This window comes from Erythrolamprus reginae, chromosome Z (genome assembly GCF_031021105.1).
Source record: "Erythrolamprus reginae isolate rEryReg1 chromosome Z, rEryReg1.hap1, whole genome shotgun sequence".
Lineage (NCBI taxonomy): Eukaryota > Metazoa > Chordata > Lepidosauria > Squamata > Dipsadidae > Erythrolamprus > Erythrolamprus reginae.
Window position 1 is genome coordinate 129108218 of NC_091963.1, and position 21904 is coordinate 129130121.

The 21904-nt window shown below is 41.0% G+C and overlaps 1 protein-coding gene across 1 annotated transcript; it reads right to left on the bottom strand.

Moving 5' to 3' along the window:
* Positions 1-2492: 2492 nt before the first annotated feature.
* LOC139153642 (ferritin, higher subunit-like) lies at positions 2493-8416 on the bottom strand. The gene is made up of 4 exons (XM_070727843.1): positions 7924-8416; positions 6131-6277; positions 4239-4364; positions 2493-2817 (listed from the first exon to the last, which is right to left on the bottom strand). The coding sequence occupies exons 1-4, from the start codon at positions 8023-8025 to the stop codon at positions 2656-2658; spliced, it is 537 nt and encodes a 178-aa protein (XP_070583944.1). The 5' UTR covers positions 8026-8416; the 3' UTR covers positions 2493-2655.
* Positions 8417-21904: the final 13488 nt, after the last annotated feature.

Here is a 21904-nt window from a genome sequence, read left to right on the forward strand (position 1 = left end):
GTGCTTTTGCTGGAAAATAAGAAGAGAACTAACCCACAAGGCTGGGCTTCATACCCACATCTCTAGTCTAGCATACTATCTCTGGCTGCAGCCGGCTTTATCTGGAGCAGCAAAAGCAGAATATGAAAACCGTCCAGTATTCTTTTTTCTAACAGAAAGCCTATGTAGACCTCATGAATGAGCAACATGCAGTATCTCAGTTCCTCAAATGTTACCTAGATCTACTTCCTTTGTCTTCTGAAATGGTAGCAGGGCCCCTCATAATAAGAACCTCTTTGAAAATTCAGGCATTAAATAATAGTCTCCCTTGCAATTTGTCTTCGATTTGTGGTATTCACTTACATTTCTTCTGTCTGCGGATGTGACAATCAGACTATTAACCAATAGTATGATCATTCTTCATTTCTCCTACAGTAGTTTAAGGCCTTGTATAATTGTGAAAGGTAATGTTGGATATGAAAGGTAACAGTTGGATAAATTACTTGTGCATTGTTTGAAGATGCTTTTGATCCTACACTTACTGCCAATCAGCCCAAGATCTGATAAGAGAACATTGTCTTCCATACAGTTCAGCATTTCATAAACTTCAATCAGGGCTACATTTATTTTTTCCTTCTTAAATTACCATAACATATGGGGTCACCCAGAAAATAATGCACCACATTTTTTTTCCTTCAATATTTATTGAACACTTTCTGGGAGACCCTCGTACATGTATCATACCATAAATCCTTGAAGTTTGTTTTCATTTATAATAAAATCTTAACACGAACTAGCGATGGTATTTGTTCCTTTTTGTTATCGATCAAGTACAATATTTCAGTAATTAAAATTACAGTCAAGAGCATATTAAAGTCCAACAGAGATGATAAAGAAGCCCTTTGCTTGGACCAATTATTAAATCTGTCCCATTCAGTTGAAATCTAAACTTCAGTTCAAATGTACAGAAAATGGGTGGATGGTTTTCGTCGCAAAGGCATGCAAGCTGCCCTAGCAGTTTCTGTATTCTGTAATGGAATGGGAGGAGCGATTGAAGGAGTCACAGAGCAAAATAGCTTGAGAAGTTTGAGCTCTCCCACCTCATTTAATTTGCTTAGTTTTTCTGCATATTGGTTCATAGGATCTAGCTTTATATCTGGGCTATATATCTATTGTGATGGTATTGTCCGGAGCAGGTTTCAAGCATTTGCTTTGCACAATGTGGATTAAAATTTGTCTTAATTTGCCAGTCATGTTAAGAATTGTTTCAGGAAAGGAAATATTAAGAGGTTTATGGTATGAGCATTTGAATAGTATTGGGAATGCTGTAGGCAGCATTATACCTGCCTACTGATACACCCCTTAGCTATTATGTTTTTTTATGTATGGTTTGTTAGGTTGTGTGATTGTTTTTTTATAATAAAGGTTTTAAATTGTCTTTTATCATTAGATTTGTACATTATGTATTGTTGTTGTGAGCTGCTCCAAGTCCTCGGGGAGAGGCGGCATATAAATCTAATAAATTGTTGTTGATATTATTATATTATTATTATTATTATTATTATTATTATTATTATTATTATTATTATTATTATTATACCTGCAGTTTAGTACACGTGTTTTCCTTCTTACTTCCACTAAAGTATATGATCCAGTGCAAAGGCACACATTATGGATTTATAGTTTAGCCCAAAGAATTAGAAAATAGAATGGATTTGAAGCCTAAGAGCTGCAATATAAATTAAGCTCCGATACAAACACATCCCCTTGTATAGAACAGGGCTCTCCAATCTTTGCAACTTTAAACCTGAAGGATTTCAACTCCCAGCTGGCTGGAACATTTTTGGAGTTGAAGTCCTCCAGGCTTAAAGTTGCCAAGGTTTCAGACCTGTGGCCTAGGAGACAAGAAATCATTGCAACCTAGGGCTGTATCGGCAGCCAGGGAGAAAAAGTTCTCTGTGTAATATAGTCCAGAAACAAAGCACCTGCCCACCATATTAAAAAGTTCCTCTTTCCTTTTAAAGGTCAGTTACAAGCCACATTTTAACTCAAGCAACAGAACTTCATTATTTCTGGAAACCAACCTTCATGAAACTCATCTAAAGAAAAACATTTCCATTTATCTATTCTATTTAATTTATTTACCTAGTTTATCTATTTTATTTATTAGATTTTTTTAGCCTTGCTTTTATTTACTTTATAAGCAGAGGTGGGCTGCTACCTTTGATGCACCTGCGTCTCCACGCGCGATTCTGCTACCTGCCCAGGTGCAGTAGCAGAATTGTCCTGGATTCCGCTACCACTCAGAGCCACAGGGGTGAGGACACATCACCATTCCACCTTAGCAGCCCTCCTCTGTTTATAAGTTAGTCAAGTTGGCAAATAAACTTAATGTCCCTTCTTTCTTTCCCCCCACCATTATAGTCTCCTGAGATAGCTTGGGCTAAGAGCGTGACTGGCCCATAATCACCCAGCCAACTTTCTATGTACAAGAAAACACACACACAGAGAAGTAAAACGGATGAACCCTTGTTTATTGGAAGCATGCCAACTGAGAGACGGCAGGTAGGAGCCCTCCTTGACTGGGGCACAGCAAAAGTGATGGATGTGGGCTGGTTTTTTTTTTTTTTGTGGGTTCATGGGAAGTGACTCCCAGGAATTGGGGAGGAGGTGGAATCAGCTGCTGCTGCTGTCTCCGAGGGTGTGCTTGTCAAAGAGATAATCTCCAAGCCCTCCCTGGGATGTACCCAAGCGCTTGAGGTTGGTGACGTAGTCGCCCAGGACTTTGATAGCTTTGACTTGTTCATCGAGGTAATGAGATTCCAAGAAGTCACACAGCTGGAAAGAAAGACAAGACAATAGTTATACATTGCTTGCGGTCTCAGTATTTAGGGCAGTGATGGCGAATCTGTGGCAGGGGTGGCACAGGTGGCACATGGAGCCATATCAGTTAGCACGCGAGCTGTTGCTCTAGATCAGCTCCAACATGCATGTGTGTGCCAGCCAGCTGATTTTTGGCTCACACAGAGGCTCTGTGTTTTTGGCTTCTAGAGAGCCTCTGGGGGATGGGGGAAGGCGTTTTTACCCTCCCTGGCTCCAGGGAAGCCTTTGGGGCCTGGGGAAGGCAAAACACAGCCTACTGAGCTCACCAGAAGTTGGGAAACAGGCCATTTGTGGCCTCCATAGGGCCTCCAGAGGGGGTGGGGAAGCTGTTTTCTCCTTCCCTAGGCATTGAATTATGGCTATGGGCATTCATGAATGTACACACACTCTTTCGGCACCCGAGGAAAAAAAGGTTCACTGATTTAGGGTTTTTCAACCTTGGCAACTTTAAGATACATGGACTTCAGTTCCCAGATTTCGCTATGCTTGGCTGGGGAATTCTGGAAGCTGAAGTCCACCTACTTTTTAAAAGTTGCCATGGTTGGAAAACCCTGCTCTAGGGTCATCGTCATTCTAACTACACATCGTTCATTAACTTTGAACATTTAATTCTAAAAAAAAAAGTACCTGATATTCTAGCACAGGGCTCAAATTGCACCGGTTCCAAGTCTCAGATTTAATGCTCTGAAGACACTTTCTGGATCATCCATTAAATCACAGAATGGGGTTATACTGATAATTTGCTCTCTTATCTCCACGGCCATCACACAGCTACATTATAGCACCTCCGAGACTGCCTTCTGCCGCATGAATCCCAGCGACCAGTCAGGTCCCACAGAGTCAGCCTTCCCCAGGTCCCGTCAACTAGACAATGTCATTTGGCGGGGCCTGGGGGAGAGCCTTCTTTGTGGTGGCCCCGGCCACCAGTTCCCTCCAGAGATTCGCACTGCCCTCATTCTCCTCGCCTTTTGTAAGAGTCTTAAGACTCATTTATGTCTCCAGGCTTGGGCTGATTAGATCTTGGCCCTGGCCACTGAATTTGTTGAGAGACGTGGAGTCAATGGAATGATTGTTTTTTAAATGCTTTTTGGGGTTTTAGATTTTAATTAATTAATTGGATTTAAGGTAATTGTACACTGTTTATTATATGTTGTGAGTCACCCCGAGTCCTCGGAGAGGGGTGGCATAGAAATCCAATTAATAAATAGTGGCTCTTCTATTTTTCCCTTGCATTACGGTAAGTAAAATAGCATTTGAGTCAACTTTTTTGTGTATGCAAAGGAATCTTACTTATGGGCTGTTGACCTGAGCACTTGGCGGGGAATTTGGTGGTGAGGGGCTAGAATCCTGATCATATCCCCAATCTTAAAACTCACATGTGGGTCTCCCTGGTCGCTCCCCAAACGATGCAATTCCAGAAGTGCTTGATTGACGCTCTTCTCGAGCTGGAGTGCTGCCTCCATGGCATTCTGGATGCTCCCCCAAGAATCTTTCTCGGGCTTCTGTGGAAAGAAAGCACCTTATTTAGATCTTGTGGCTAAATTATTGATCCCACAATAACAGCTTTGGCAAGGCTAATTGAGGGGGCTGGCAAAGGGCTGCTATTCACCTATTAGGCTAGGCTAGAGTTCACACACCAAAGTTGTATAGTTCATAGACAACAATGCCTAGTTTGGTCTATTGACTAAGGCACGAGGCTAGAAACTGAGAAGTTGTGAGTTCAAATCCTGTTTTAGCCAAGAAAGCCAGCTGGGCGGCTTTGGTCCAGTCACTTTTTCTCAGCTCCACACACATCACAAGCTTGTTGTAGTGGGCAAACTAGGAGGAAGCAATTGTGTTGCCTATGCTCGCCACCTTGAGTTATTTGCAAAAATAATAAAAGGGGGACACAAATAAATAATACTAAGCCAGCCCCAACAACGGCCGAGTTTGTAGGACTACCAAATGCACATGAATGCATGACCTGATCAAATCCAAAGAGCATAATTTATGGTCAAATGTTTTTTTTTTTAAATTTAGAAGTCTGTTTGACTGCCTGATGATTCTGGGAAGATTACATAAGTACAGCAACTTAAAAACAACAAAGGAACGTGTGCAAACAGGATTAACACACATTCCCTTACCAGAAATAATAAACAAATAAAATAAAAGTAAACTTTGGCACAAAGCCATGTTTTTTTAAGGATCTGCATCCTTGTAGGTCCCTTGCATTGTGGATATCCATAGTTACTGAGTCTCCACAGTTAAGTTAGTCAAGGATGATTGCATTGTATGAATGCAGCCATAATGGCTCAGTGTGATATATAAACCCAGGGGGAGCCTGCCAATCTTGTTATAGGCATCCCATAACGCTCCTCACATCTGCTGCAACTAGAATTTCCATCAAACTGAGCAGAGCCACACTAAAGAAAGCCCATAGCTTTAAAATAGCTGGAAGACCAAGCAAATCAGAAATGATACTAAATTCAGAAAGGGATATTTAATGTTAACTTGGGGTAAATTCAAGTAGTCCTCAACTTACAACAGTTCATTTGAAGTTATAATGGCATCGAAAAAAGTGACTTTTGACTGTTTTTCAAACATGACCATTGCAGTATCCCTACAGTCACATGATCAAAATCCAGATGCAGGGTCTCAGGATCATGTGATCAGTTTTTGCAACCTTTCTGACAAGCAGTCAATGGGAAAGCCAGCTTCATTTAACAACCTTGTTACTTAATTAACAACTGCAGTGATTCACTTAACAACTGTGGCAAAAAAAAGTCATGAAATGGGGTAATATTCTCTTTCAGAACTGTCTTGCTCAACAACAGAAATTGTGATCGTAAATCAAGGACTAACTGTGCAGATGTTTGAAAAATAAAAGAGGAAATTGTCAGTCATATTTCTGATGAGTTAATTAAGATGGAATCTTTTTGAAGCATTTCCCTCTAATCTCTCAGCATTTGGACAGAGTTGCCATTTTTGGGACATTCTTCCAAGCCTAAATTTGCCCCGATATTCCCCCACCACTGGTTATCGAGTAATAGGATTTTTAGGCCTAAAACAGAAGTCTTCAAACTTGGCAACTTTAAGACTTGTGGACTTCAACTCCCAGATCATAGCTGGGTGGAGAATTCTGGGAGTTGAAGTCCCCAAGTCTTAAAGTTGCCAAGTTGCCAAGCTTGAAGACCTCTGGCCTAAAACATGTAGAGGGCATCCAGATTAAAAAATATTACTTTCTCAACATTTCTTACAGAAACAAAAGTTTGGGCCACACTTATTATACCTTGATATCTTGTAGGAGGACCCGTCCGCCACGCTGGCTCTGAAATTTCAACAACTTGTCAGCATGTTCTCGCTCCTCATGTGATTGAGATCGAAAGAAGCTGGAGACGTTCGCAAAAGCCACATCGTCCCGGTCAAAATACGAAGCCTGCAAAAAGAAACAGAAATCTGTCTTTGTGCTCCAATGAGCTTATCTCTATATTTCTAGTGTAGATCCCTACAAAGGCTCATAGGACAAATGAGAAGACAGCAAGACTGGAACAAGAAAGAAAAGTAGCAGTCTACAGTCTTACACCAATGTTTTTCAAACTTGGCAATGTTAAGATGAGTGGTGTTGAACTCGCAGAATTCCCCAATCAGCGTGGAGATGGCCCAAAGCAGGGCTCAGCAATCCGTGGCTCTGGAGCCACATGTGGCTTTGATAAGGCTTTCTATTAGGAGGGGTAGAAGAAAAAGGATGCCACACTAGGAGATCCAGAATTGAATGGTGATGGTGGGCTTCCAGTTAGCGCCTTTGTGGCTGAGTGTTTAAGGTTGCCAACCCCTTGTGTAAATAAACAAATGTTCTTCAAACTTGACATACCGCAAGAACATTTCTCAAAAGTTAAATGAAACGAAGGAATAAAGATCTTATCATTTTATTATTATAAACTGTCGTGTTGAACCAATAGATTCTCACAGAATTCCAGGGGTTGCAAGCAGCATAGTTTGTATGCTGTGGGTCTAGATCAGTGTTTCTCAACTTTTAAAATATAATAGACTTCAGGCTCCCAGAATTTCTCATCCCCCAGATCTTAATTGTTAAAAGATTGAAAAAGACTGGCCTACAACCGTGGCAATTTTAAAGATGTGTTGACTTCACTGTTGTCTGCAAAATTGTGTGAGCTGGAAGTCCACACATATTAAAATTGGCAAGGTTGAGAGATAGCGCCTGATCTGAAAGTATAGATGGGAGTAAGGAGGCTGGTTGTGCCTTCCTTTGCACACACGTGTACAAAGTCAATTACAATTAACAATTCTCTCATAATTTCCCTAGAGAACAAGTTGCCCAGCAAAAGAAAGCCTCCTTAGGCTACTTAGCCAAGAAAACGGATTACTGCACTAATCTCCCATGGTGCAGCTGTGACTACACCTCTCTTTATCAGCCTGGCACACACTTCCAGATGGGGAAAGGGATAAACTCTTCCCCATCTGGGCTAGGCTGAGGATAGGGGGGTGCCGAGGTAGGCTGCCCTAGATCGCCCTTCATTTTTATAACTAAGTGCCAAACATACCTAATATTTGATATAGGGTTTCCTGCCTGAGCAGGGGGTTAGACTAGAAGACCTCCAAGTTCCCTTCCAACTTTGTTATTCTAGTCCAAGGATTCTAGTCCAAGAATAACAAAGTTTTATTGTAATCTAAGAATAACAAAGTTTTATTCTAATCCAAGAATAACAAAGTTTTATTCTAGTCCAAGAATAACAAAGTTGGTGGTTCTATGACATATGGACTTCAACTCCCAGAGTTTCTAAGCTAGCATGACTGGCTCAGGAATTCTGAGAGTTGAGGTCCACAAGTCATAAAAGAGCCAACTTTGCCTCCCCGTGTATCTAGTGTATTCACGCTATTCTAATGCACTTCTCTTCCTAGTTTTCCACAACCACCACCTTGTGAAGTAGGTCAAATTAGAAAGAGGACTGATCTAAAAAAGTCTCCCAGCTTTGCATTTGCGTGCTAACGTGGGAACTACAACTCGGGCTCTTGGCTAACCATTGGACCCAACTGCCCCGTGCCTCCTGCCCGTTTACCCACCATGGAGAGGTAGACGTAGCTGGCATACAGCTCCATGTTGACCATGCGGTTGATGGCAGCTTCGCAGTCGCGGTGGTAGTTCTGGCGGATCTGGGAGTCCATTTCTGCGGTGGATTGGAAGAGGGCAGAGGAAGAAGCGTCCGGCCCAAGGAGATCCTGCTGGAGGCGGAAGGTGGGCAAGCAGCGAGTCGCTCCCTCGTCTGTTTTCAACTCAGGGAAGGTGGAAAGAGGCGATTCAAGGCGGATGGGGAGAAAAAAAAAGAGTAGAAAAGGCGGTGGTGGAACCAGTTCCGTTCAAGCACTGTTGAAGCAGGAACCGAGCTCTGCGGAACAAAGGGATTCGCGCCCCTTTTATAAAGCGCCCGAGCGATCCAGAAGGATGTGCGCAGCCGCCGATGACCGCTCGATCTTTGCCAACTCAGGCCGAAGGTTTGCCAAAGGCGGAGCCTGGGCGGAGAAAGCCTCGGAGTCCTAACCACCCTCCCTTCTCCATTCACGTGACACAGCGTGCATACGGTCTCCTTCCCGCTGGCTAGGGGTGTGTGTGTGTGTGTGTGTGTGTGTGTGTGTGTGTGTGTGTGTGTGTGTGTGTGTTTTCCAAAGCACCAGAAAGCAACACAAGAGACAAATGGATAAGAACTAGTCAAGAAGAGAAGGCAATCTAGAATTGAGGAGAAACTTCCTAACAGTGAGAACAATCAACCAGTGGAACGGCTTGCCTTCAGAAGTTGTCCAAAACTGGACAGAAGAGACTGATTTCTGAATCAATCAGAGGAATCAGAAGAGGCTGATTTCTTAAATCAGCTGTGGTCTGAAGAGACCACAAGTGATTTGAGAAGAGACTGGACAACTGCCTATATGAAATGGTATAGCAGGGTCTCCTGATTGAGCAGGGGGCTGGAGTAAAAGACTTCCAAGGTCCCTTCCAGCTCTATATTGATTGGATTGGACCTGGGACTTTCCTCATCTGGATAGAATAAGTTGTGTGCAGGGAGCAAATGAAAACAACAGTTAAGGCATCTTGAGGACTAGAAGTTTTCTTGTAATTAGAGGAAGGGCCACTAGAAGTTGAGAAACAAAATCCTATAGTAACCAAAGAAGTTTAACTAGTTGGATTTATTTGCTTGCTTGCTTAAGTGGTTGCCTATCTCATAGCATAATTCCAGGCTGTTTGCAACAATCCTTAAAAAGAGAAATAACTCAGGCACCAGACCAAACAGCCTCTCAGCTCAAAGTCCACGTTAATCCAGTGTTTGAGGGGAGGGCCATGTCTTCAGGACTATGCAGAAGGTGAAACAGATACTGATCCCTCCGATCTCAGATGGGAGGCTGTTTCAAAAATTGGGTGGCCACCGAGGTCTCAACAGGTGACATATAAGGAAGGGGACCTTTTTATCTACCATAGTGACTTATACTGTATACTCTTTCTACCTTAGAAATCCCACAAAGACTATAGACCAGTGCAAAATGATTTCGCCTTGCCAACAGGATGACTTGTGATCTCTACCTTGCCTGCCCCTCTTGAAAAAACAAGGACAGAATTTGAGTTATGTGATGGGATCCACCTAGCTGGATCCCTTTTTGAAACACATCAATTTGGCATTTTTCAAAAAGGTTGTGGAAATATATGAAGAATATAAATCAATTTTGCTTAATGAACGTATTCTCAAATGATTTTTGCATGTTTCTCATTAGAGGAGAAGGTCTTGTGAATTTTGGTTGGCAGCCTTCCAAGCATTGTTGAACAGGTCTTTCACATATCAATCAATCAATCAATTAGAATAGAGCTGTAAGGGATCTTGGAGGTCTCCTAGGTCCTTACTTAAGCAAGAGACCCCGTACCCTTTCAAGAAAGAAAGACATGAATTAATAAAAGATACTTGGTGCAGTATTTCTTCTCTTGTGTTAAAAATAAAATATCTACATTTACACATGTGGTACAATACTGAAAGGGTTTGTTTTGTTTTCATGTTTTATCCAGAAACATTCAAAGTGGGTCTTCCTTCTGTAGTCTAAGGGTGACCATCTATTTATTTCCAGGTGTACTATTTTTAAACGGGAGTACTCCACATGCCTGGAGCTACAACTTTCACCCTAAACAACAAAGAATTTACAGTCCCACTCCCTTGTAGGGCACCAATTTAGGCAACAATATGTACTGTATTAATCTAGGAGTCCTATCTTGAAACAAATACACAAGCTTGATATTCGCAACACACTGCAGTGGGTAAACCAAGCTGCAATAGCATCTGTTTTTCAGACTTGTCTGTTTTGTTAATACAGGTAGTTCTCAACATGACCACAATTGAGTCCAACTTTTATATTATTGAGACACTGAGTTTTGCCCCATTTTACAACCTTTTTGGCCACAGTTGTTAAGTAAATGACTGTGATTAAGTTAGTAACACAATTAAGTGAATGTAGCTTCCTCGTTAACGTTTGTTTTGCTTTATTTATTTTGTCAAGTATCTATTTGTAATACAGTATACATAGATATAACATAGTTTATGTACATAAGATGGATACTGATAAGAGGGAACAATTCATTATATATTTACTATATGTATATCCAATATAACTCTCATTGTGCAATGGACAAAATCAATCAATCAATAAAATAAATGTACATAAGATGGGTACTGATAAGAGGAAACAATTGGACAGGGATGGAAGGCACACTGGCACGTTTGTATCTGTTATGTGCTCATGTATTGTCTTACTTGTCAGAAGGTCACAAAAAGTGATCACATGGCCTCGGGACACGGCAACTGTCAAAAGTAAGAATCAGTTGCCAGCCATCTGGATTTTGATCTCGAGACCATTGAGGACAGCACAACAATCGTATGAAAAATGGTCCTTAGACTTTTTTTCATTGCCCTTGTAACTTTGAACAATCACTAAATCAACTGTTATAAGTCAAGGACTACTGTAATCTATACATTTCCAGCATAGTATTGAAAGTCTAGTATAGAAACATAGAAACATAGAAGTCTGACGGCAGAAAAAGACCCCATGGTCCATCTAGTCTGCCCTTATACTATTTTCTGTATTTTATCTTAGGATGGATATATGTTTATCCCAGGCATGTTTAAATTCAGTTACTGTGGATTTATCTACCACATCTGCTGGAAGTTTGTTCCAAGGATCTACTACTCTTTCAGTAAAATAATATTTTCTCATGTTGCTTTTGATCTTTCCCCCAACTAACTTCAGATTGTGTCCCCTTGTTCTTGTGTTCACTTTCCTATTAAAAACACTTCCCTCCTGAACCTTATTTAACCCTTTAATATATTTAAATGTTTCGATCATGTCCCCCCTTTTCCTTCTGTCCTCCAGACTATACAGATTGAGTTCATTAAGTCTTTCCTGATATGTTTTATGCTTAAGACCTTCCACCATTCTTGTAGCCCGTCTTTGGACCCGTTCAATTTTGTCAATATCTTTTTGTAGGTGAGGTCTCCAGAACTGAACACAGTATTCCAAATGTGGTCTCACCAGCATTCTATATAGTGGGATCATAATCTCCCTCTTCCTGCTTGTTATACCTCTAGCTATGCAACCAAGCATCCTACTTGCTTTCCCTACCGCCTGACTGCACTGTTCACCCATTTTGAGACTGTCAGAAATCACTACCCCTAAATCCTTTTCTTTTGAAGTATTTGCCAACACTGAACTGCCATATCAGGATGTTAAAGCAATGTAAAGACTTTTTTTCAAGAAAAACAACAACTTAACACTCTTCTGAAAGAAGGTAGCTTAGGAATGGGGAAGGAATAATGGACCATTAAGGAAGGAGTTCCGGGTGGGGGTGGGGGGGTGTGGAATTGCTAATTCCTAAAAAAAAGTGGAAAAAATGAGAAGCAGCAGCAAAATAAAACTCTCCTGATTTTGCTTGGTGAAAGATAGAAAGAAATGTTCAAGGTGTTTGCTACTCTACCTTGCTACAAGAAAAGAGGTTTTCTAACATGCCCGTTTATTAATCTTTAAAAGGCCTGCTCCCCACCCCAAATGCAGCTGAGTTGATTTGCCATGTTAGCCTTTATCCGTGATGGTGAACCTATCCCATGCGCTCCAGTGGTGGCACCCAGAGCCCTCTCTGTGGGGACATGCATAGGCCAGCTGGTTGTTGGGTTTCCGAGGCATGTATGTGAGCCAACCAGCTGGTTGTTGGGTTTCCAGTGCTCTTGTTGGTCCCCACTACAAATATCCATGACTACCAATCAGGAAGATAAATTTATTTTGAAAGGACTTCTAGATGAACATAGAAAGGAACTCTTCATAGTTGTCTGCAGGATGTTTTCAAAAATAAGTCAAGCTGTGTTTTTTTAAAAAAAAATAAGTGAGGCCATTGGACCCAGCTACTTGACTAACCACATCCTGCAAATGTTCTTGGACTGCCATCTTAGAAGAGACTCTTAGTTTGAACATAGAAAAGAATCTCAGCTTCAGGACTCAATAGACAAACTATTTATGAAGTTAGAGAGTCGCTATCAGCAAGTGTGTTTACAGGTACGCCTCGGCTTACAATACCATTTGTTTACCAACTGTTCAAAGTCACAACATCAAAAAAAGTGATTTTTAACAAGATATTCTACAATGCTATTGTAGCATCTCCACATTAGGTGATTAAAATTCGAGTGCTTGGCGACCAGCGTGTATTAACAAGGGTTGCAGTGTCTCAGGATCACATGATCGCCATTTACAATCTTCTCAGTTGGTTTCCAATAAGCAAAGTCAATGGGGGAATTAAGATTTGTCCTTAATCTTCAAAGGCCTGGTCCTCACCCCAAATATAGTGGTGTTTATTTGCATGATTCATTTAACAGCTCTGAGAAAAGAGGTAAAATTGAGTGCAAAGTCATTTACTAACTGCCTTGCTCAGCAATGGAAATTCCCATCTTGCTTGTAAGTTGAGGACTTCCTGTATTTAAAACCATGTGCAAAGTCTGCATCTCACTTTATTGTATTGTATTGCTTATTTATCAAGCATGTATTAAATAACAGATATAAGTATAAAAATAAGTATGAATACATAAAATGGATACAAACAAAAGGGAACATTAGAAAATGGATGGTAGCAAGGGCGAACTGCTACTGGTTCGGCCCAGTTTGGGCATATTGGTAGCGGTGGCCACTGGTGGTTCGGGTGAGAAAGCGTGTGCGATTGTGGCACACATGCGTACAAAGTGTGCTGTTCCAAATGGTAAGGAAGGTAAGTATATTTCACAGCTGGTCAGTAGGTACACTGGTGTACTTATGCATGCCCCTTAAAGACCACTTAGGAATGGGGTGAAGTCAACAGAGGACAATCTAAGGTTCCAGTTTTGGGGTTTGGGGAAGAAACCACAGAGTCAGGTAGTGCATTCCAGGCATTAACAACTCAGTTACAAGTTGTATTGTCTGCAGTCCAGTTTTTGCTTGTGTATTGTTGTGGTTGAAGCTGAAGTATTCATTGACAGGTAGGACATTGTAGCAGATAATTTTATGTACTGTGTTTAGGTCAGACCAAAGACAGTGAAGTTTTAAGTTGTCTAAGGCTAAAATTTCAAGTCTGGTGGCATAAGGTATTCTGTTATAAGCAGGGGAGTGGAGGACTCTTCTCGTCAAATATTTCTGGACTCTTTCAATTGTATTAATGTCTGATATGTAGTGTGGGTTTCAGACAGATGAGCTGTATTCGAGAATTTTTCTAGAAAATGTTTTGTATGCCTTAGTTTGCTGTTCAATATTACTGGAGAAGAAGCTACGCAAGATTAGATTAACAACTTTTAATGCTTTTTCGGCAATGCTATTACACTGAGCTCTGGTATTTAGATCATATGAGATGAGTACTCCAAGGTCCTTGACAGAATGAGGGTCATCTACAAGATAATCTGCCCAGCTTGTATTTTGTGTTTTGATTTATTTTATTTTTTTTGGCTAATGTGTAAAATAGAGCATTTGTTGGTTGAGATTTTGAAAAGAATGGTTTTGGGAGCTATGTCATGCAGAGGAATTAACTTGAAAAGGTAATTATGCTTGCACGAGTTAATGATAAAAGAAAACCAGGCTGCCAAAGACCGCAGTGGATGGACACCATCAAATGGTGACCAGTCAGAGTATAGGAAACACTCAATGTAGTGCAAGGTCAAAAGACATGGAGAGATTTGGCCCAGAGAATCACCCAAGAGTCAGACACAGCTGAATGAATACCAACCATGATCACTATCATCATGTAAAATCATATGTTTTGTAGTGCTTCAGGCTTAGACTCAGTCACTGTGATTTGCAAACCATAGTTTGTGACTTAGTACAATTGTGATTTGCTCAACAAATCATAGCATTTTATTTGAGCTTAGCCACCATCAATACTGCATAGTTGGATTGTCTTGCCATTAAACTTTTTCTATTTTAAGACAAGTCCTAGCATCTTATCACTAATGTCCATCCAGGACCACCTTCTCATTTACCCCATTTTCCCTGTTGACACTTACCCCCAAAAATATTTCTGTCTTTTAAAATTCCAACAGAATTCATGTTGTTTTTGAGGACAAAAAATACTTGTAGCAATGTTTCTTAAGCTCAGCAATATTAAAAGATGGGGACTTCAACTTCCAGAATTTCCCAGCCAGCATGAGAGGCTGTTGCTGAGGCTGAGAAACACTGGATTAGAAAAAGATCAAAAACTACATTTATTTTTGTGTTTTGCTTAAAAAGAGAGAAAAATTAACTTGTGATTTATGGGGTTGAAGATTAGAAAGGAAAGCTTATGGAAAGAAGAGAATTATGATGCAACTTTAGAGAGAAAGGGGACACAACGTAAATGTGTTTATAATTGCTGAAGAAGATCAGGAGTTGCTTCTTAAAATTTTTCTATTTTATTTTTTTCACTATTGGCTATTTTTCTTTAGTATCCTTCCTTTCTTGTAGGGTTCTACTTGGAATCCATGTTGTTTTTCTGATAAGCTTTACATGCTGTGCTGGACATGAAGCTGTGGTGTTTCATCACCATGAGTCAGCAGAGCTGTAAAATGGAGGGGGGAAGGAGGGGGGCTAAGAGGATCTACGTGCAAAACTCTCCGTCTTTCCATTCAATCAGGAAACTTGTTCGGACTAGATTAACTGGCGTCAACATATTCGCGGCACCCAGCTCCGTCTTCAATTAGTGCCTCTCCCTAAGATCCTGTATCAGCCTGCTCTCCATCAGTAGCTAGCCTCCATTGAATTTCCAGAGCCTGGGAAACTACAGGAGACTGGAGGAGAAGCCCGTAACAACGGAATGGGCCAACACACCAGAGTCAACTCACCACAGCCAATTCATTGTGGCCAACTCACCATGCAGCCGACTTGCCACAGGACAACTGCCCGTGGGACAATTCGACAATTCAATTTAATTATTTAAAATAATTTTTAAAAATATTTTTTAATTTTTGTCGTTCACACCTCATTTCATCCCTCCTTTGGCATATTTTCTTCAATGATTCTATATGACTACATGGTTTTTTTTTGCTGAATTTGAAAATTAAGGGAGACTGGGATAGATCTATTTAGGCCTTATTTTGGCCTCATCAGCTAGCCATACCCACTGGGACTTGAACCTGCAACCTTCGCCTTGTAAGGCAGAGAATTTTCCTCTAGGCTACAGTATCCAATCCCTTCAGCTCTGCACCAGGGAAGGGTTACATATTTTTGTGTCCAATCACCCTGGTGTATTATTGAAGGAACATCACAGCTCCTTATTTGCCTCTCGGCCCAACTAATATATATATTAGTGTGACTCTGGTCCACTGGTGAATTGTCCTGCAGCAAGTTGGCAATACTGAGTTGGCTGTGGCAAGTTGACTTGACCTTGATTCTTCTGTAATTTCTTCTCCTTCTCCCACCCTCAGCACTTTTGTCCATGTTAACCCTTTCTGCTCATAAATCGATCTGTCAGCAAAGGCCACGACCTGGACCCAAGGCATGGAAGCTATTAATTGTTAATTAAAAGCCACTAATAGCCCTGCAGCTTGCTGAATGAGAGCTTTTCACTCTAGTGGTTAGGCCTCTATGGCCTTAATTAGAGTTCTTAACCGATGACGTCGTTTTTTGAGTTGCAACCCGTTATCTCCCCACCCTTTTCGTTTAATCTCCAAGCACTGGGTGTTTTGCTGAGGGTGGCTAGGAAAAACTATGCTGACGGCAGATCGGCTTTGGTGGTTTGCAAATGGCGCATTCAACCAGTGGATTTGCTGAGCCAATCGATGGCTGATAAGATACACAAGGTCTTTCGACTGCCTTTATATCTACCTTTGCATGTCCTAAAGATCACAGAAGTCTGTCTGTTGGAAAGAAGGCAGCTTCCTCAGAGAATAACGGCAGTTTTTCCTTTTCCTTGTACCAGTTCTTAAAGGAGGAGACAAATTGCAGAATATCCTGAAACAAAAATCAGCAAGCCACATTTTATCTTAGCCTGTTGCGAGGACTTAAATGCCTGCGTTCATGATTCCAAAAATTGATCAGGTGTTGTTAGCAGGATATGCAACAAGGCTGAATAAACCTTGTGTAAATTGATCAGGTGTTGTAAGCAGGATATGCAAACCCAGCCAAAGGCGATCAGTTACTAGCTTGAACCTTGTGTTTTAGTTGCTAATCATTTGGTGAAAGGTGAACATTTACTCCAAGGAATCTTTGTTCATTTTCTGTAGCTGACAGTAGGACTTTTCATCTTATTGAAGTCATAGAAATTATTCCAGATAAGCTTTTCTTACACAGCTCTTCGGTGTTCTTTCGGCGTGCTTCAACCGCCCGTAATTACAGGGTAATTAGTCCGGGAAGACACACACCACACGATAAAAGGAAAACCCAAAAGTTTTTATAAACAGAAAAACAGAAACAGCTCCCTTTTTAAATGTCAAAGAATTTTCTGGTACACACAAGGCACAGGTTAAATGCAATCCAATTGCTCACCCGATAACTGGGAAATTGAGTCCAATTCTAAAGTCCAGAGAGTCTACACACAATCTTGAACAGCACAAAAACCACAATCTTGACGAAACAATGAATCAGATAAACTGTCATGAGGCTAAAACACCAGGCTGCTCTTTTATCTGTAGCACTAGTTACAGCAGCCCCACCCAACCACAGGTGGCCTCATTTTCTCTTGTAATAATCCTTCAGTTGTTGTCTCCTATGCATCACTCTACGCATGCGTGGATGTGTCATTAATTCTTGTTCAGAATCCAGGGATGATTGATCTCCTCCTGGGCTGTCTGCCAAACTCCCCTCTTCCCTGTCACTCATGGTTCCTTTGTCAGAGGAAGCTTCGTTGGCAGATTCCATCGGGAGCAAAACAGGCCTGCGGCATGTGGGTGTTTCCCCCACATCCACCTGCACATTCCTTGGGGCAGGAGCTGGGCCAGAGCTAATCACAACATTCAGTATATTTTTATGTTTTTGATACTCACCCTGCCATTCTACTCAAGATAGTACTCAAGATCAGGGGTCTCCAACCAAACCTGGCTGGGGAATTCTGGGAGTTGAAGTCCTCCAGGCTTAAAAGTTGCCAAGGTTGGAGACCTCTGTTCAAAACAGCTATCAAAGTAATGGCTGGGCTCAATCTGCCCATTTCCATATCAAAAGGATTTGCTTCAAAAGTTTGTTTCCTGGCCTCCAGGGAACTCATATTCTGTCATATCTAAGCAGAAGCTCCAGACAGCCCAAAATGTTGATATAATGGATGATTTATGTAATGCTGCCTACGTTTTTATCCTCCTAAAGACCAGGGTTGCCCTGCCGATGCTTAGAAAAGATAGTGATAAGAAAACAGTGAGCCATAAGTTGGCTAAGGGGTTATGGACGTAGCAACACTGTGTGTCTTCTCCAAAGTGAGATCCACTTTAATTCCAATTGTGCCCTTGTTTACATCCAGAACTTTGATGTCTCTTCCAATGGAAGGCCAGCATACAGAATCTCTTAGAGGCTATTCAGAAAGATGGCATGGTGAAAATAGGGAAGAGCATAAGCCATAATTTAATTATGGCAGGATATGGAACAACGGTCAGAGCTAGTTTTTCCAGGTAAGTCACGTAAGCCAAATGGGAGTGGAAGGCTGGATCTTTGCATTGCTCAGATTATTCTTCATTAAAACCAAGTTGTCAATGAAGTTCAAAGACCCAAGAATTAGATTTGAGGCTTGAAGTCTTCAGGTTCGGAACGCGGTGGGAAGCATCTAGCCTGTGAAATTAATCTGGTTGGCCTCATTGGGGCAAGGTGTCTACCTAACAAGTCTTAATTGTAAAGAAGCCTAGTAAAATAACGTTATCACCCAAACCTCAGGATATGCTGCTCAGTTCAGAACAGATGACTTATATGGAGCACTGGTGAGACCACATTTGGAATACTGTGTTCAGTTCTGGAGACCTCACCTACAAAAAGATATTGATAAAACTGAACGGGTCCAAATATGGGCTACAAGAATGGTGGAAGGTCTTAAGCATAAAACGTATCAGGAAAGACTTCATGAACTCAATCTGTATAGTCTGGACTCTGGAGGACAGAAGGAAAAGGGGGGACATGATCAAAACATTTAAATATGTTAAAGGGTTAAATAAGGTTCAGGAGGGAAGTGTTTTTAATAGGAAAGTGAACACAAGAACAAGGGGACACAATCCTAAGTTAGTTGGGGGAAAGATCAAAAGCAACGTGAGAAAATATTATTTCACTGAAAGAGTAGTAGATCCTTGGAACAAACTTCCAGCAGACGTGGTTGTAAATCCATAGTAACTGAATTTAAACATGCCTGGGATAAACATATATCCATCCTAAGATAAAACACAGGAAATAGTATAAGGGCACACTAGATGGACCATGAGGTCTTTTTCTGCCGTCAGTCTTCTTCTATGTTTCTACGACAAATGCCTAGAGTGTGTAAAATAGCAATGTTTCAAATGTCTGAATGTACGTAGGATATGCCTATGTGAAAAGGGCATCAATTTATTCTCCAAAGCTCCTGAGGACAGGATAAGAAGCAATGGGTGGGAGCTCATTAGAAAGAGATCCAACCTCGAAATAAGGATGAATTTCCTGATAGCAAGAATTATTAAGCAATTGTTTGCCCCCTGCAGTTTTGGGTGCTCCATCACTGGGTTTTCATGAAAGACTGCACAACCATTAGTCTGAGATGATATCAAGACTTTGGGCAAGAAGTTGGAGTAGAATACCTCCAAGATCCATTCTAGGCTCATTATTCTATGGTTCTATGAAATTAGAAGTTTCTTCTTTCAATTACTATCATTTCTTTCTTTCTGTATTCTGTTTTTTCACTTTCTTTGTTCTCTTTATTCTGTATTCATGGGGCATGATGGGATAGATGGGGAACTCATCAAATTTGCAAGTTTGGCACCAAACTGGCAGGGATACCCAAGTCTCTAGAAGATTGGTTCAAGATACAGGAGGATCTTGACAGACCTGAACACTGGACACTAACAAACAAAATGAAATTGAATGGTGAAAAAAGTAAGGTTCTACATTTAGGCAAGAAAAACAAAATGCATAGGTACAGTATATGTGGTACCTTGATGAACAGTAGTACGGTAACTGTGAGAGGGATCTTGGAGTCCTAGTGGACAACCATTTAAATATAAGCCAGCAGTGTGCAGGATTTGCCCAAAAAGCCAGCACAGTTCTAAGCTACATTAACAGAGGAATAGGATCAAGATCTAATACAAATCTAAATAATAATAATAATAATAATAATAATAATAATAATAATAATAATAATAATATATCACAAAGTGTTAATACCACTATATAACACCTTGGTAAGACCACACTTGGAATACAGTGCTACATTCAGTTTTGGTCACCATAATGTAAAAAAGATGTTGAGACTCTAGAAACAGTGCAGAGAGAACAACAAAAATGATTAGGGGACTGGAGGCTAAAACATACGAAGAACGGTTGCAGGAACTGAGTATATCCAGTTTAATGAAAAGAAGGACTAGGGGAGGCATGATAGCAGTGTTTCAATATCTCAGGGGTTACCACAAAGAAGAGGAAGTCCACCTATTCTCCAAAGCACCTGAGGGTAGAACAAGAAGCAATGGATGGAAATTAATCAAGGAGAGAAGCAGCTTAGAACTAAGGAGAAAATTCCTGAGAGTTAGAACAATTGATCAGTGGGACAGCTTGCCTCGAGAAGTTATGAATGCTCCAACACAGGAAGATTTTAAGAAGATATTGGATAACCATTTGTCTGAAATTCTGTAGCGCCTCCTGTCCAAGCAGGGGGTTGGACTAGAAGACCTCCAAGATCCTTTCTAACTTTGTTATTACTATAAAGACTACCTATACCAGTGATGGTGAACCTTTTTTCCCTTGGGTGCCAAAAGAGCATGTGTACGCACTATTCCGCATGCGTGAGTGCCCACACCCATAATTCAATGCCTGGGAAGGGTGAAAACAGCTTCCCCCGTCCCCCAGAAGCCCTCTGGAGGCCGGAAATAGACTGTTTCCCAACTTCTGGTGGTCCCGTAGGCTCGTGTCTCACCCTCCCCAGTCGCCAAAGGCTTCCCTGGAGCCAGAAGAGGTTAAAAACACTCTCCCCATCCCTCCAGAAGCTCTCTGGAAGCCAAAAATACCCCAGAGCCTCTGTGTGAGGTAAAAATCAGCTGGCTGGCACACACATGCACATTGGAGCTAAGCTAGGGCAATGGCTTGTGTGCCAGCAGATATGGCTCCGCGTACCACCTGTGGCACCCATGCCCTTGGTTCACCATCACTGACCTATACTTACGGGCCACAGATATTCCAGCAAGTTTTCTGACATAACTGATGAAGTGGAAACCCGGACTTTCTGCTACCATGGGATGGAGAATTGTGGCAGAGGAGGAGAGAAAGAATGAGAGGGACTGCACTAGAACTAAGCGGAGATTGTCCAGAGACAGGTTGGAGATTGTTCGGGGGTGCGAAAGATGGGAGGCTCTGGAGATGTTGCCCAAGAGCAATAACTTCTGGAGGGCGACCAGAGCAACTGATGAGAACCATCATTGTCCAAGCGAGGTAAAGAGACAAGACCTCAGAATGCTGACCAATGATAGGGGCCAGCACTGAGGGGACTACCTATCATTATTTCCAAGGACCTGGATATCAGCATTGTACTTTCTAGAACTTGCCAGACTGTACTCTGGTGCCATCTTGCTGTTACTGCTGTTTTTTAATGACTTATGACCAAGAACTATTAATTAATAACTAATTCCCTATTTTATATATTCTATATATTTTTTGTATATTTTATAAACAATGTCATCTGGCGGGACCCAGGGGAAGAGCCTTCTCTGTGGCGGCTCCGACCCTCTGAAATCAACTCCCCCCAGAGATTAGGACTGCCCCCACCCTCCTTGCCTTTCGCAAACTCCTTAAAACCCACCTCTGTCGTCAGGCTTGGGGGAACTGAGACATCCCCCCCTTGCCTATGTAGTTTTCTGCATGGTATGACTGTGTGTATGTATTTTATCTACAGTATTTGTTTTTTTTTTCTTTTTAGACTTTTTAATGTAAAACTGTTATTTTAGATTTTAAGTATTAGATTTGTTGCCATGTATTGTTTTTTATCACTGTCGTGAGCCGCCCCGAGTCTACGGAGAGGGGTGGCATACAAATCTAAATAATAATAATAATAATAATAATAATAATAATAATAATAATAATAATAATAATGTTTTTGAAGTATCTTGTCTTCAATTGAAGTCTGTCTTGTAGTGACTCACAAGACAAGTAAATAAGCAACTTGGTACAATTGGATAGGGAAAAAAAATAATTAAACCGTGATATAATGTGAAAGCATCTATAAACACAGGAACTATGTAAATATGAACAATTTGTGTAAATAATGTAAACTTAAATAATGATAGTAAGTAACAGAACAGATATAATTTAAGAGTTCGGTTCTGATCTGTGCAAAATTATTGTGATGTTCCTAAAACTAAAAAAATTAAATAAATAAAGCTTTAGAAAAACAGTA